The following is a 16,298-nucleotide window of genomic DNA, read 5'->3' on the forward strand; positions in this document are numbered from 1 at the left end:
ACTGTATCTATCACTTTCTTCACTATCAGTAGTGATATTTTTTGGATTTAGAACATTACCACAAAAGGTCCTGTGCAGACAGTCCATTTATTTGCCAGGGTTCAAACCTGGCTCAAACTACCAGTATTTAGCAGTCTCATCTACTCAGCTATGGTGAGCTTAACAAAGGAGCATGCTGATTATTATTTTTAAAAATGTAGAATCATGCACAAGACAGAGAAAAACTGGCTGTAATATTATTGTGTAGCTGAAATCAGATAAACATCAGCTTTGAAATGCTATTATTAAATAAGTATTATTAAATTTTATTTATCATAAATATCATTAATTATTTCTATTCAAGTCTATTATGATTATGTTCTGAAAGTAGATTCTGCTGTATTAGAAACCAGATACAATTCTTATACTAGCTACTGCTGAAAATTTTTGATTGGCACCAAATTCTGATAGCCGCTTGATATCGCCAGTGTTTCCAAGGAGAAGATTATGGTGGCGTGGTGGTTAGGTCTTGGTCTATATCCTTGAATTGACATGACTCCTTTTCTTTAAACATAACTTTTATTCACACACACCATAACTTTAAACACAACTGAAATAACAGAACGAATAACCAAACCCACTAAACTAAAATTCATGCAGCTAAGGGCGAAGTGAGCGAGTTCACTGCCATGCTAGCAGTTTTTACATAAACCACATGACCTGGATTGGCTGCACACGCAGTCAAACGTCAGATTGCCACAAGATAATAAGAAAATATACATGATTATTTAGATAATTCAACGGGTTAGGTACTAGATGGCTGCTTTAATTTATTAAGTAAGTTTGAAAGAGCTGTCTGCCCAAAGAATGATGTTTTGGTGAACTCTGACTGTAAAACTAGCTTAGATGGAGGTTACACAGGATGAAATAGAATTAGCATAGGAAATACATCTGGGAAAGTTCTAATTTTTCATATTTGTTTAAAATTCCAGAAACAAAAGCTTTAGGGAATTTACTCCATGAAACCCACTTCTCCATTAATTGTAGCCACCAGATGACCCTACAAGTAAGAATAGGCACATTTTATCTTCCCCAGTTGACAAATCTTGAAATGCCCAGCATATATTCTTTTTCAGGACAGGTCTTTTTTAGTTTTACAAGCAATTTCATCAGTGATCATTTCAGCCACACATCAAGAGGACTGCAGTCTAATGAATTTGTAGACCACACATCAGGGGAACATGGCCGAGGAAATGTTCTCAAGTCACTTCTAAGTTTTTCAGACCATTGTATGCTGGTGCAGAGTCTATGTGTAACTTACACGGTCTTCCTATGGAAATTTCTTCAGTCCAAGGCTTCATTATATTTGCTGAAACATTTTAGTACACTCTCAGACTTTTCTTAAAAAATGTGTGAGGGCATAACGCTTCTTACCATATATTCAACTTTATCTTATGTCCTTCTAGCAGCCAAAACATAATCATAATTTGAATCCACCAACTGCTTCCTGATTTCTTGAATTGTCCTCTCTGTGGCATCTTTATCTACAATATCGCTGTTGTTTATCCTGGTGCAGACAACATAGACTATCACCTTTCTTTCCAGAGACTACTCATAATCATCCAATCCTTACTGACAACTGATAGTCTGGAACAAAAAAACATGAATCAAGAAAAATTTTATTCTTTGTAATTTCATTGTTTATGTTAACTTTTCTTGTGCACCTTGTATGTGTGAAAAGCCAGGGCTCATGTAGTTATTTATACCATTATGAAAATAATTTTCAACTCTATTTCTAATATTATAATAAAATGTTTCAGTTGAGTATAATTTTTTGTTAAAGTAATTTATATTTGATTTCAAGGAAACATTTTGGAAAATATATCCCATCACTATTAAATGTGGTACAATGGAACCTGGGCATTGGATGTTACAGATAACTCAGGTAATCTATTTATTTATATTTTTCTTTCCTCAGATATAAAATATTATTTCTGAAAAAAGAGTAGGAAATCATTACCTCTTTTTAAAAATGCAAAACTTGCAACATTGAATTCTAAAATTTTTATATTGTAGAAAGATGTTTAACAAAACACTGTTTCATGTAATCATCTAATTTAGATCAATTATGTACTAAAAAGTAATAAATGCAGATTGTTAAGTAATAAATATAGTTTAGAATTTACATTCATTATAATCATTGAAAATTGCAGAATGATTATTAAGTTTCTTCCTTAATTATATTCACATGTATTTTAATTAATAATGATCTTTAAATATTTGCATAATACTGTTTCAATATTTTGTGATGGTATTGGTATTTCCTAAAATCGCATGTGGCATAGATGTTGCTGAGTTGGTTTGGCATTTAAAGCTGCAAAACATCATTTAACACTTCTACAAGGTGGTAACACTAAAGGGGACTTTAATTTAAAATCTCTGCTTGTTTATTATTTCAAAAATCCAAAAGCATTGAAGAAAATTTCAAAATCATCTTTACCAGGAATTTGGGAGTCCAATGAAAAATCTTGAATCGCTATGAAAATTTTCGAGTTTCAGTTTACCAAATATTTTTGCCCATTTGCTAACTGTGACTGTGAATTTAAGAAAATGGAAACAAAAGCTTTACTTTTTATTAACAATGCTCCAAGTCATCCAGTTTAACAGTATACATTCCAGTAGAAGTGGATTTCTAACCACCAAACACAACTTCGTTAATCCAACTAATGGATCAAGGCATAATTTCAAATTTAAAGCATATATTTATATCTGTAGCATACATTCCAACAACTGACTTATAAAACCAATAGAAAAGATGAACAATCCATTAGAGATTTTTGTACAATATCATGGATACTGTAAACAACAATCTTTCTTGGAATGAGGTGACTAATAACTTCTTTACTTGATTTTCTTTTATTTATTTATTTTCATGAATGTTTTTTGAATAAAAATCGATATTAGCAATAACTAATGTAATAAAAGAATATTTAAAAATAAATATTAAATTAAAAAAAAATAATAATAAATTTTCTCTTCTATTTCATTTGTCTCCATTACTTATGAGTTTAGATGACTTCATTTAACATTATTATTAATTATTAGTCTTAATTTGAATTTTTAGTCCAAAGGGGCAATTTGCCCAGAAGGGCTATTAATTTCGTTTTGGAATTTTGCGTTGAAAACTTTAAAAGTCTGTATCACTTTTTAAATCGTTGCCACCATATATTATTGTTCCGTCTTATATTTAAAGAAATTAAATAATGAAGAATCTGCATAAATGTATGTATGTATGTTTCTCGCATTGTGATAAAACAGTGGTACCAAGAGCCATCAAAATTCGAATAACGTGATCTTCCATAGAATGTGGGCATGTGGATGTCCTAATTTGAAATTTGTTTTATTATCGATTTCATATTTTGTAACACTTCAACGAATTTTGTATTAAAAAACTAAACGAATTTTGTATTAAAATCAAACGATTTCAAAGCGAGCAATGGCAACGCTGCAATCAAAAAAAATTTATTTTTTTTTATCTCCATCGAGACTCTGTATCAGAAATTCTAAAGATATGCTGATTTTAAAATTAATTTGTGATATTGCTGTTGAATTGAATTTTATGGTTTGACTACGTAGAACATGATATTTAATAAATAAAAGTAACACACAAAACGTTACCCCTTTGTACGTAATTTAAAATCTGAAACCTTTCACATTTTTTTCCCCAGATTTTTATAGTGTGCCCAAAGGGGCCTTTTTAATATTTTGTGTGGTTTTTTGTGCATTTTGTGTGTTAAATATCATGCTCTTCACACTTAAACCATAAAATTCAATTCAACAGCAATATCACAAAATAATTTTAAAAGAGCATATCTTTAGAATTTTTTATACACACTACCTCTACTGGAGATAATTTTGTTTTTCATGTACAGTCTTGCCATTGCTCGCTTCCAAATCGTTGAGTTTGTTAATCAAAACTTCATTAAAGTTTTACAAAATACGAACTAGACAACAAAACAAATTCCAAATATTTTGTGGCAACAATCTGAAAAGTGATTTAATGCAAAATGCCAAAACGAAATTAATAGCCCTTCTAAGCAAAGTTGACCCTTTAGACTAATAATATTTTTTAGTTATTTTCAATTATTTTTTGTGATTAATTTATTTATGAGTCATTTTTAACTTATATAGCTGACCTCCAAATTTCAGCAATAAAAAATGTGTTGAAAATTCTTGGCTTTTACACATGGAATTATATGGTGTTATTATACAAATTCCTAGTCTGAAAACCTCAATGTAAAATGAAACATTTAATTTCAGGTACAGCCATCAAATTCAGTGGTTTATAATTTTCCATTTTATTTACTGGATTTTCATAATGAATACAGTCTAAGTAAGTACAGAGTGTCTACTATTAATAACAGTTGGCATTTACATTGATAAAAATGTGATTGTATTGTCTCACTTTTTTTTAATGTTTTGTTATTTACAGATGATCATTTACATGATGTGGTAACTCTGTGGCAATTAAAGCATTTTAGCTTCATCTCAAACGATTACACTTTTAATTTTGAGGAAGATGAAGAAATAGAAAAACAAATTCTATTTTCTAGAGAAAATTATTTGATTCCAAAGTTATCAAAGATAAAAAAGGTATTTGTTGAATTTGTTTGAAATAATGATCATTCATAATAGCATAAACTATTACTTTAACATATACTATTTTTTCTTTTTAGTCCAATTACATTCATAAAAAGGAAGAATCTCGTAAAATTAATATGTCTGAAAAAAACAGGTACGATATATAATTATTTTTATAACAGAATTTGTTGCCAATTTTTATCATATATATTATTGTAAAAGTGTTTATTTGATTGTATTTTGGTTTTCATGTGTTTTTATAATGTTTTATGTTTAATGTTTATTTACATTTTAAATAATAATTTTATTATATATTTTTTGCTTAGCTGAATTTTTTGCTACGTCTTAGGTTTTTCAGTGCTTATTTCATGTACTGCATTGTAGATCTTGTAATTCTAAATGTGTCAGTATTTGAATTATAACAGTAGTTCAGGTAGAACCTGAGATATAGGCTGAAACCCTCTTAACAGGTTTCCTTCGTCAGTGAGCACTGATGCTAAGAATTAGTTCAGTGATTCAGTTCAGAATAGTAGTGTGATTGTATTGAACTTTTCTGCTCATTGATTACTACTTTACACTTTGCACTGAGCGTGATTTTGGTGATCTGCAATACTCTTCCTATATTAAAAAGAATTTGCCTAATCAGTTTTTCTCCATTGGCTGTTTATAGCTATTAATCTCTATGCAGCTGTTATTTATTTTAATGAAGTGCAAATTTCTTCCTGTACCTCTAGTATAGTTTATAAAAGTGATCTCTGGGAACCCATAGCTAATAATAATGTGCTATAAAGATTCAAATTTTTACCAGAGACTTCACAACAAATTTTTTTGGCATGTACAATGAAACCTCTTCAAGATAAACATATATGGTTCTAGACATTATATTCTGTAGAAGTGATTTCCTTAGAGAACATAACTATTGGTAATATTCAATACTATTATTTAATTATGATTTTAATACTTTAGAATACTAAATGATCATCTTAGTCCCCATGAGAGGTTTCGTTGCAATTCAAATATCTGTACAAATTTCATTACGTTAAAAATCTAATCGAATACTAAAAAAGAAATTCTTTTCATAATATGACATAAATCCTGATGCTTTGAATTAAGTACATTTCTATTTTAACAGAAGATTTCTTTTTATTATTATTTAAAAAAATAATAATCCATGATGAAATTAAATTCTCTGTCAAATCATTTCACAATCTTGTAAGTGCAAGTTAATTTAAAAGTCATTGAATGCCAGAGGTTGCTAATGATAAAAGATTTTTGATTGGTAGGTTCCAAACATTGTTCCAGTTCATTCACTGTACAACACGATTATGCATGCAGCAAACTTTTTTAAAATTCAAAAACTCAGAGATGTTATGATATTGAAGAAATTATTCTGTTCATGTTTTCTTATATGCAGCAAACTACAATGATTTGCAAACTGTAAAACAATTTCTGCTAACTAAATATATGATTAATCTGTAATAAATGAACTCTGCTCAAAATAATGATTATGGGAGTTTTTTTTTTTTTTTTTTTTTTTTTTTTTTTTTTTGTAAGAGATTTGTCCACATTTTCAGCTAAGAGGTTTAAAATATTTAGTACAGTTTGTAAAATTCCATTTCAATGTGCAACATATCATTGGTAATTGGTATCATTGGTAATCATAAAAATTTAATAGTTAAGCCATAAGGTTTAAAATTAAAATAACTCATTATCAGTAAAATAAGAATATGATCTTTTTTATTTTCTTTTCCTGTACAGCTTTGTATATTCCTTGCAAATATGATTACTTCAACATGCATTAAATTCCAGTCATTTAATAGGTTATATCACACATAAATTTTAAAATAATATTTATGCTAACAGTGTGTATAATTTTTGTTATGAGTATTTCAGTTTTTGTCATTTAGAATATTATATTATGATCTAAATCGGATGTTTTATTATTATTATTATATAACCTGAAATTAATGAAACTCTTAAAATCCACACAATCTCAAGTACAACACTGAGCAAATATTTCATTTTCTTTCTACTATATATTGCTTTCAAATTATCAGCATTGTTACAAAATTAAACACCCAATTGCTGGTCAAGTGTGTCTTAATTATATTTATGGATATGTGCACAAGTATTAAAAAGGAGTGAATAATTTATTACTGAATTGGCTATTCAAACAGACGTAATTTTTATGTCAAACATTTATATTTTTATTGTAAGTTGTTTTAAGAATTAGCAGTGTCATATATTAATGTTTGCAGAGAAAGTTTTTAGTATTGGATATTAAATATAAGAATTAAAACAGGAAAATGAATTGTATACATTTGTTTTCTAATAATATTAGAAGAAAAACTGATTATTAGTATTTATTAAAAATTAACTCTAGCCATGTTGATTCTTTCCCATATTATTAGTTTTAAATTTTTCAATATTTATATACAGATATTCTGCATATAGCCATAGAAAATTTGTAATTAAAAATATAGTATATTCCAAATAAAAATGAAGTATTCAAATAATTAACAATCCCAATTTAATTTCACAATTTATGTAAATTTATAAATTACCTCAAATCTTTCTTTATATCTCATGAAAGCTATTTGGTACTACATTAAACTTCCAATTAACTGAGGCCTGGCCAAAAAAAAAAAGAGTTAAGTATGTTTATTGTGGAGGAATGGAAGAGTTGTGATAATAAACTATTAGTAACAAAAAAACTACCCACAAAAAGGAAAAGAACAATTTGTAGGATGACATGACCAAAGCAAATCATGTCATAGTACAGGGGTGACCAAGTCCTTGATAGACTGAGCCATTTTTCAAAATTTGGAATTTTTCACGAGCCACAATGAAATATGTATTTAAAAGGTATGCAAAAAAGGTATTAACAAATTTTTTTACAGAAATTATATTTATTAAAAAACATATAAATAAAAGTACAAAATGTGTGTATTGAATTTAAATATTAAAAATTAAACACATTTATTTTACTTCTCTTGATAATTCTTTAAAATTTGGTGAATAATTGGTGACAGCACTTCTCAGTAATTTTTTGAGATGCTGTTAGTTAACACTGATCGGTGTTTGGATTTCACAAATTTTAAAGTGGAGTAAAATGATTCAAATAAGTATGTTGTCATAATTCACAAGGCAGTCGCAGGGGAAGAAAATCTGATGAACGAAACTGTTACACCACTGTTTAGGTTCGTTCATGCAGTTTTCGATGAGTTATATCATTCTTAACTTGGATGGAAATTATATTTGCTACAACATTGCACTTAGTCTTTCATATTTGTTGACAGTAATTTAAAAGTCATTTTGAAACACATATGGAATGATAATAATTTTTTTAAATATAATAACACAAAAATGAAAAGGGAACTCGGGTACATTTATCGAGAGCCACAAGTAATCCTTCGCATAGTGCACATATGGCTCGGGAGTCGCAGGTTGGCCATCTCTGTCATAGTATGTGGAAGCTATTTCCTTCCACAATAGTACATAATTTGATTGTATATAATATAAGACTCTATACACACTTTGTAATAAAAATACAAAAAAAGTTATAAGCATCTCTTTTACTTGAGTTTAAACTCAAAACATTTTTCAAGTTTATTTCAGAAGTCAAACAACAAAAATCTGTATTATATTTGTAAATTTTCCAGGATTAGTTAAACCATCGAAACTAATCCTGAAAATTTATAAATATAACGCTAATTTTTGTTGTTTGACTTCTAAAATAATCGTTGTTCGGTGTGTTATTTTAACCTGAATTGTTCAAGTTCGTTGTAAATATTTTCTTTAATGTCATTTATAATGTTTTCTTTTTGTTTTGATTGCCGATTTGATTTACAATGTGAACTTATTTTCCTGATTATACTGCTTGAAATTCCCCTTTCTGTTGTCAACTAGTATTTGGATTATTCCTCTTTGCTGCATTTTTAATTGCTCTTGGATTAACTGGGATTTTGATCCAACCATGAACATCATCCCCAATAAAATAAATTGAGGCATCACTTTTTCATATTATTTTTAACACTTTTTTCTTTTAATTTTTGTTTTAAGTTATATGATGTTTTTATAGTCTGGTATTAATTGTCAAATTATCTGATTTCTTATATATTCAAGAAATGTATTCTGGGACTATGTTGCTACATTATCATTCTTTTTCAGCAGCAGCAATTTGAAAATGTCACATGATTGGAATATAAAGCAAGTTATTACCATTGGAGTGAATGCAAGTTACATTATTCTATGCATCATTTTAATTTATTTGTAAGTTAATTTTCTCAATCTATTTAATGTCATTAATTAGCATATATAATGTGTGTTTTAATAAAATTGAAACAAAAGCAAATAAACTTTATAATTAAAAGTGCTAAATTTTCAGCATAAAATGTTAATAAAACTGGAAAATGCTGTGTTCTTTTGAATTTATTTTATGAGCTTATTTAAGTTTAATAACTGGCAACACTTGTAAGAACTTAGTCTTTATTTTAATTGAAAATTGCTAGTTGTTTTACAAAAGATAAAGCTCCTTTATTTTACATTTTCAAATAAAAAGAACTTTGCCTTTCAAGAGACAAATGTTACAGTCTTCTTGTATCTAAAGAATGGAGCCATAGTTTTTCCTCCTAAAACACTCTGAGCTTTTTTTCATTTGAAATTAACACCATTTAATTTTACTACTGACTAGAGTACATGTTGGTGAATGTATCTGATTTCTGTTAATCTGTTTTATATGATGCATAATTTTAGCAGCATGGTTAGAAAAATGATAGTGGAACAAGTGTTTTTAAAAAATAAAACCAGTTCATTATATATTGTGTATAATTAGCAGAATATTCTTCAGTCATTTTTTTATATTTCGAAAATATAAAGTGCTTTCATTCATAACGCTAGCATCATGCTATTCTCCATTTATTATAATTAGGAATTTTACTAATAGAAATAGAAGACTAGCATTTTAATGTTAATAAGCATTACTGAATGTTTGCATAATGGATCATAATTATGCAATATTTTGACCCTGTTTGTATTGCATTATCATACACTTAGCAGACTATCAGTTGGCAGCTCACATTGAAGATGGTATGCAGCTACCTTTTCTATTCTATATTATTTAGCATTATAAATATACTGCTAAATAGAAATTAGATAAATGATAAGTGACAAAGTAAAACAATGAGAATGACCTTTATAAAGAGATTTTGATACTTGTCTATTAACTGGGCACATTTTTGCTACTGTGTTTATCCCCATGTTCAGATCCCACAATGACCTCTGAATAATCAATATGTGGGATGGAAAACACCCATCAGTGGCCAGAGGTCATGCATGCCAGTTGTGAAAAATGACATTATGCCAGTACCATTCCCCTCCCCTCCAATTCTATGCCAAAGCTTGCCTTTTCAGACAGCCTCTGTCAGGCAACTCAGTGAAGTCTAGAAACAAGTAAAATATAAGCATATTTGAGTTATAATAACATACCGAATAAAGATTAATGGATTAATTAAAGCAATAAGAATCAGTATAATGTTCATAAAGTGCAAGTATTGCACTTCTACAGCTGAAGAAAAAGGTTCTATATTTAAACCTTCGAACTAATCCTGTAAATTTATAAATACTGTGTTGGTTCTTGTAACTTTATTGCCTCCAATAAAGCATAAATATCTTCAACATCATTTTGATGAGTCAACTGGACCCAAACAGTAGAGATGTTTTTGCAAATAAGTGGACAGTTCTAAAATTAAAATTCGCCATGATAGATTATAGATATCTCTAGGCAGATAATCAGAAACTGCAACTCTCAATAAGGAATCCCAGCATGTCTTAATAAAATCCCTACAGAAATTTTAATATTTTATCATACACTAGCAAAGAGTCATTTTAATATTTCATCACTGTGCATTGATACCGAATTTAATAAACTTCTTAACAATAGGAAATAAGATAATGTCTCAGCCAGGACATTTCTAATAATGACACAGTGGCTAGGAATTGTAAACTAATGCGATTCCAAACTTTCCAAAAGAGGGTTAAAAACAATCGCCAATCATAAACAGAATCTTTAGTTATTACGGTAGCCTGGGAATCAATAAAGAAAATAACCTTTTGCTCTACTGTCTTGCCAATTTCTTTAAGAGCGAAAGAAGTGAGAGCCACTTCACAATCCAAGTTATTAAACTGCAACTCTGCTGAGATTTAAATATTTTAAGTGAGCATCAGTTCCTGCCTTTTCAGTGGCACAATCTAATATGTTTGACTGAAATATCATATGGGATGAAATTAGAAGATCTTATTGTTCACAATCCAAGTTATTAAACTGCAGCTTTGCTGAGATTTAAATGTTTTATGTGGGTATCATTTCTAGCCTTTTCAATGGCACAATCCAATATATTTGACTGAAAATATCATATAGGACGAAATCAGAAGACATTGTTGTTCTTCCCAATTGAGAGAACTTTCAGCATGCTAGATTTTAAGTGATTATTGGTTTTGAAACAATCTGTACATAAATTTAATAAATTTATTATCAGATGTGAGAGAAATATGTGATGTTTGTTGGACGATAAAAAAAGTTCAAATTTTGGAAATTTTTCTTAGTACATTTCCAACTAAAGTTATCACATTAATTATTAGAAATAAGAGTACACAAAGCTCTATAATTATATATTTGTATTTTTACCTGTGCAATTAATGCATATAGTTATGCATTTTAATATTAAACATAAATGATAAATATGTAGAAAATATAAAATTTATTTCTTTTCCAGTTTAACTTCTATGTAATTAATGTAAGCAAATATAGTTTGTTAATTATTATAGTATTTTTATAATTAAAAATCACAAGTATTTAATTATTTATTTTTCAGATTTCGTAACAGAAGATACCATTTTCATCAGAAAGTATTTTATTTCTTTCTCTCATGTTTGATATGTGTTATTATCCATCAGCTACTTATGTTCATATTGTTTTCCATATAATGAATTACTGTTCTATGCAAATCTATTGTAAATATCGAATAATCAATATATTCTTTATTTAATATATTCTGGATGTCTCTTGTTTCACATGGCCGTTTTCTAACTAACTGCCATCATACTCCAAGGTTGACACCAATGTTATAAAATGTAATAAAGGCCTCTCTAAAGGGCCTTTCACACTGGGGTTTATCTAAACTAATGAAGCTATCTAGTCACCACAGCTCCAAAACCAGTTTTTCTTCATAGCGGACTGAGTTGAAAAATTTGAACTTCAAGTGTAGCAGAGCTAGTGAACACACGGGACTGACTTTGTTAGCTCAGATAAAACCCAGTGTGAATGGCCCTTAAGACAGCCATACACAGTTCCAGATGATTCATCATGGCATCACTGATAGTCATGTTAAAAAAGATGACTATCGGTGATGCCATCATGAATCATCATCTTTTTTTAAATGACTATCAGTGATGGCAACTATCAGTTTGCGTAATGGATTAATAAGAAAAATATTGACGTAGTTATATGTATATTGGTTTATTACAAGAATTATGTTAATGAAATTAAGAACTGATTGCAGAATATTGAATTTTGTAGCCAAAAACAGAGCAAGGGGCTTACAAAACAAATTTTTCCCTTCATTTTCTGAAGTACTAACATTATTTGATACAAAATCTACTTAATTAGGTTATTTCTCATCTGAGTCATTTTGCACTGTATATCCTCTTGTGTATGTCATGTGTTATAAACAAGTTGGTATTTGTAATTTTTTTTTTCCTTCAAACTCTTCAGTATTGCTAAACCTAAATTTCTAGGTGAAGAGAGTATTATCTGCATTTACTGTATCTCATATTCAATTTATAACATACATGAGTTCGGCAAAATCATCCGTGCAAACCCATAAGGTAAAGCATAACATAACTTCGAGGAAATTTAATTTCCAACCCACAATCTGCTGTTTACTGCTTGAATTGCTCACATCTGTTTCATCGATCAAAGTATGCTCATGTATGATTTTTCCTCAACTGGGAGTATTCTGGGATTTTATTCTTTTGCCAGTTACATTAAGAGTTACAGTTCCAGTGGTTTCCTTTCTTTTCATACAGGATAACTTGATAGCTCTCTTGAATCCTTATCTAATATCCTACCAAATCTCAGAAAAACAGTATTAACTGTTCTCATACTGTGAACAGTATAGTACCATAAGAAGTTTTTTTAAGAGTCTGTGGATTTTGTTTTTAGACTTCTTAGTGAATAAAAATAATAAGATGAAACAAAGTTGTGTATAATTAATTTTTGTCTACACAAAAATTAAGTGCTATAGATTTCTACAGATTATTGGTACTGCTGAGTTCCTATAGGTTGTTGCTGAGTGCTCTAGATTCCTTCAAATCTTAATAAAACCCTTTTCCATTGCAGCTGTATGTATTGAGTTGCTTAGCACTTCTAGAAGCCCCAAGAATAATTTCTCACAGAGTTTTGAAAGTGCATTTTTCAAAAGCTTCCGAAATATCACCAAGGCCTCTCACAAGAATTTCTACCCATCAGGTTCTATTTGACGTTCTTTACAATTTGTATACTGAAGGACTGAAAATTAAATTTAAAATGTAATATAAAAAATAAGCACAAACACAAGCCACAGATTTGATTAAACAAAAATACACAACAAAATTACTATATAAAATGCATTAAATTAAAAATACATAACACTATAAAAACATGCAAGATCTAAATTACAAATAATTAAATGCAAATATTTACAATAATATGTAAAAAATTATTCTTATATATTTGTAAATGAATGCTTATAATTATTTTAATAGCATTTTCCTACCTTTATTTTAGCGAATTCATTCATTCTTATCATCATATTGGCCCCATCAGTGGTTGAGTGAAGACCATTGAATGCTAGTAATGTAACATCATCCTGATATCTTGATGTCATTGTTTTAAGTGTTTGCTGCAAATTAGATGAAAAGCCCGACTTTTTTGAAGGGCTGTGCTGTGCATTCTTGAAGACTTGTTTTTCAGCCCTTCCTCAAAAGTGTAAGTTGTAGAGCTGCCCCAGCACTCTGACAACTTGACCTTGTAGGAAGGGACTTGACATTCTAGAATAACCTCAAAAACAGATTTGGTTTTTTATTCCTCCTTGAAGGCTAAGAAACTGAGTTTTCTCTGTCATGGAAGAACTAAAAGACTTAACCCTTTAACTGCTATAGGCACATATACACTTCCAACAAAAATCATCAGTGTTGTCCATGGATGCATATGTGCATCCGGCACCAGCCATCATTGCACACTATGGATGCAAATGAGTGCTTGAAGAAGGCTTTGGCAGTTTACTGCTGTCTTGTGTATGTTTGGATATTATTTCTATTGTATATGTCCAACTATCGTAGAAACCTCATACCCCATTCATTGTTTAGCAACGAGAAAAAAAAATTAATGTGTTTTATTCAGTTATTCTGCAGCTACATGCTGCTCACATGAAGCGCTTAGTGACATGAGAGCAATTAGCACAAAGTGTTAAAGGAAGATTGACACAAAAGTGCTCGCTGTTCGATACTGGGCCATTTTACTCCCTTTGAAAATTTAATTGAAACAAATAATAGCAATTAAAGGTTACTACCATAAAATGAAACCCTTAGTTAAGTAAATTTATTCATGTTATAATAGTTCAAATCCAAGTGCAAACATGTACTAACAAGTTGGCTGCATGGGTAGTTTTCATTCCCCCCCCCCAATGTATATAACATATAAACAAACCAATCTCGCTTAAAAAGTACTTCACAACCCGATAGCCATTACCTAGCCTAACCCATCATAGTATTTAATAGCTACAGCAATATTATATCTGATAGAAACTACAGAAAGATTAGATAATCCTTCTTACCCAATACATCGCCTTAAATCAGGAGAATGTAGCGGGAAAATTTTTTATTTGAAAGGTTTTTTCCCCCTGATCAGTTTTATTTTAGAGCTTTTTTCTTGCATCTCTTTGTGTCTTTTATAACTGCTAAGTTAAAAATAACTGTTGGCCACTGTCCATAAAATGAATTAAATAAATCAATATTTAGAATTAATCTTTTAAACAAATATCTGTTGAAAAAATTACCATAGTTTTTTGCAATTACTCTTCAGTATTTAAAGCTGCTCTGACAGTATCTTTAAACTGAATATCCATGAATGTTATTTCATGGAAATCATTTTCACCTACGTCATCATCTGCTTCATTCGAGTCTGAATCGAACTGTGAAACGAATTCTGCCGATTCATATTCAGCATTTTCTATTTTATCATCAGCACTAAATTTGCTTTGGGCAGCTGGTTCTGTGACTTCCTTTGCCTCTAACTGTTCTGCTGGAAATTCTTCTCTAATTCGTTGTTCTCTCGTCTTTCCTTCCAGAATCTTTTCACGCTTTGCTTCTCTGTCTATCATCTACAAAATGTTTCAGTTAAAAGTATAAAATGTTTTATAAACATAAATATGAAGCATTTGTTTTATGGTGATATTACTTTTATTAATATTAGTTTATTTTAAATCAACAATGGCACACAATAAGCTAAAATAAATTCCACAGAAAGGATCTGCTTGTTATAAACTTGTATGTTACATGGCATTTATTCCTTGGCATTTCTGCAAATTTTTAAAAACTTTCTTATTTAAAAAATACATTTTTTTAATGTAGAGAAGTTTGCAACTTTTCATGGCATAAGTGGCTACTAAGTAACAGTTGTTAATATTTATTTAGACCTTTCAAAGAAATTGCTAAAAAATAAAATCAGTTATTTTGTCATTTCAGTGATAGAAAAATTAAATAAATATTCAGTCACTTTAAGTATTGTGAAATACTCCCCATTATAACATGAAAGCATTTTGGAATGAAACTTTAATAAACATTTTTTAATGATTGAATTGAATAAGTACTTTTCAGTAGAACTGCAGTGAACACTCTCACGGTTGATCACCTCTGAAAATTACCAATATGTCTAATAGCATAAACAAATATAGGCGTTGACATCACCTCTCTAAGATGACTGTTTTCACAAAAAAAATGAAACTAACTAGTATCGTAGGAGGTTACCTAGAAGAGATTTCACTAATTTAAAATTTGATTTAAAGTGGTTTTATTTATTGGTGAGATTTGAGATTAACATAAAGTAGCTATATTTTACTCCTCACCAAAATCTTATTTAAGAAATTCCTCACCAAAATCTTATTTAAGAAAAAGAAAAGTGCTGCAAGACCATTATTAAATTTAAATCTTAAAATAACAAAAGTACAGATTGTGTTGATAAAAATCATAAATTATTTTTGATTGTTATATGCAAGAAACCTTAGTCTTCAAATAAATTTATGTACAACCAGATGATTAACTAATTTTCTAGTAGTTGAATAAATATCTTGTGGGCTAGTTACAGAAAAGAAAACATAACCATTCACCTGAAAAAAATAAATGCCATTAATTGGCCTAATATATCTAATATGACTAAAAATATATTTCTCTATCAGAGGCAGAATGTTATGAAAAGGAGTTCCCAAAAATAAGTATGCTTCATGGGAAAAGACGTAATGGAATTGCCAAAAAAAAAAAAAATTACTACACTTATGTCCAAATTTATCTTTACATGCCATAAAGTAATGATTTTCCACATAATGTTCAGTTGGTGCACTCCTCTTTCTGCGGGGAATGTGTCA

General features: G+C 29.3%; 2 protein-coding genes across 6 annotated transcripts in view; one reads left to right on the forward strand and one right to left on the reverse strand.

The window, feature by feature from the left end:
• Nucleotides 1-11,668, forward strand: part of LOC118182229 (uncharacterized) — a 52,270-nt gene extending 40,602 nt beyond the window's left edge. For 2 of the 3 annotated variants that reach the window (XM_035351553.2, XM_035351551.2), the window contains 6 exons: nucleotides 1,844-1,924; nucleotides 4,300-4,372; nucleotides 4,472-4,632; nucleotides 4,716-4,774; nucleotides 8,791-8,892; nucleotides 11,493-11,668. In XM_035351553.2, coding sequence (XP_035207444.1) covers nucleotides 1,844-1,924; nucleotides 4,300-4,372; nucleotides 4,472-4,632; nucleotides 4,716-4,774; nucleotides 8,791-8,892; nucleotides 11,493-11,604 — 588 coding nt within the window. In that variant the 3' untranslated portion in view covers nucleotides 11,605-11,668. The remainder of the gene's footprint in view (nucleotides 1-1,843; nucleotides 1,925-4,299; nucleotides 4,373-4,471; nucleotides 4,633-4,715; nucleotides 4,775-8,790; nucleotides 8,893-11,492) is intronic. The other variant, XM_035351552.2, reaches the window with a different exon arrangement.
• Nucleotides 11,493-16,298, reverse strand: part of LOC118182230 (dynein axonemal intermediate chain 2-like) — a 36,164-nt gene continuing 31,358 nt past the window's right edge. For 2 of the 3 annotated variants that reach the window (XM_035351556.2, XM_035351555.2), the window contains 2 exons: nucleotides 13,434-15,038; nucleotides 11,493-13,186 (listed from right to left, as the gene is read on the reverse strand). In XM_035351556.2, coding sequence (XP_035207447.1) covers nucleotides 14,730-15,038 — 309 coding nt within the window. In that variant the 3' untranslated portion in view covers nucleotides 11,493-13,186; nucleotides 13,434-14,729. The remainder of the gene's footprint in view (nucleotides 13,187-13,433; nucleotides 15,039-16,298) is intronic. The other variant, XM_035351554.2, reaches the window with a different exon arrangement.

Source organism: Stegodyphus dumicola, chromosome 2 (assembly GCF_044657685.1).
Source record: "Stegodyphus dumicola isolate Sdum_Otavi_A_Nest chromosome 2, ASM4465768v1".
NCBI classification, from domain to species: Eukaryota; Metazoa; Arthropoda; class Arachnida; order Araneae; family Eresidae; genus Stegodyphus; species Stegodyphus dumicola.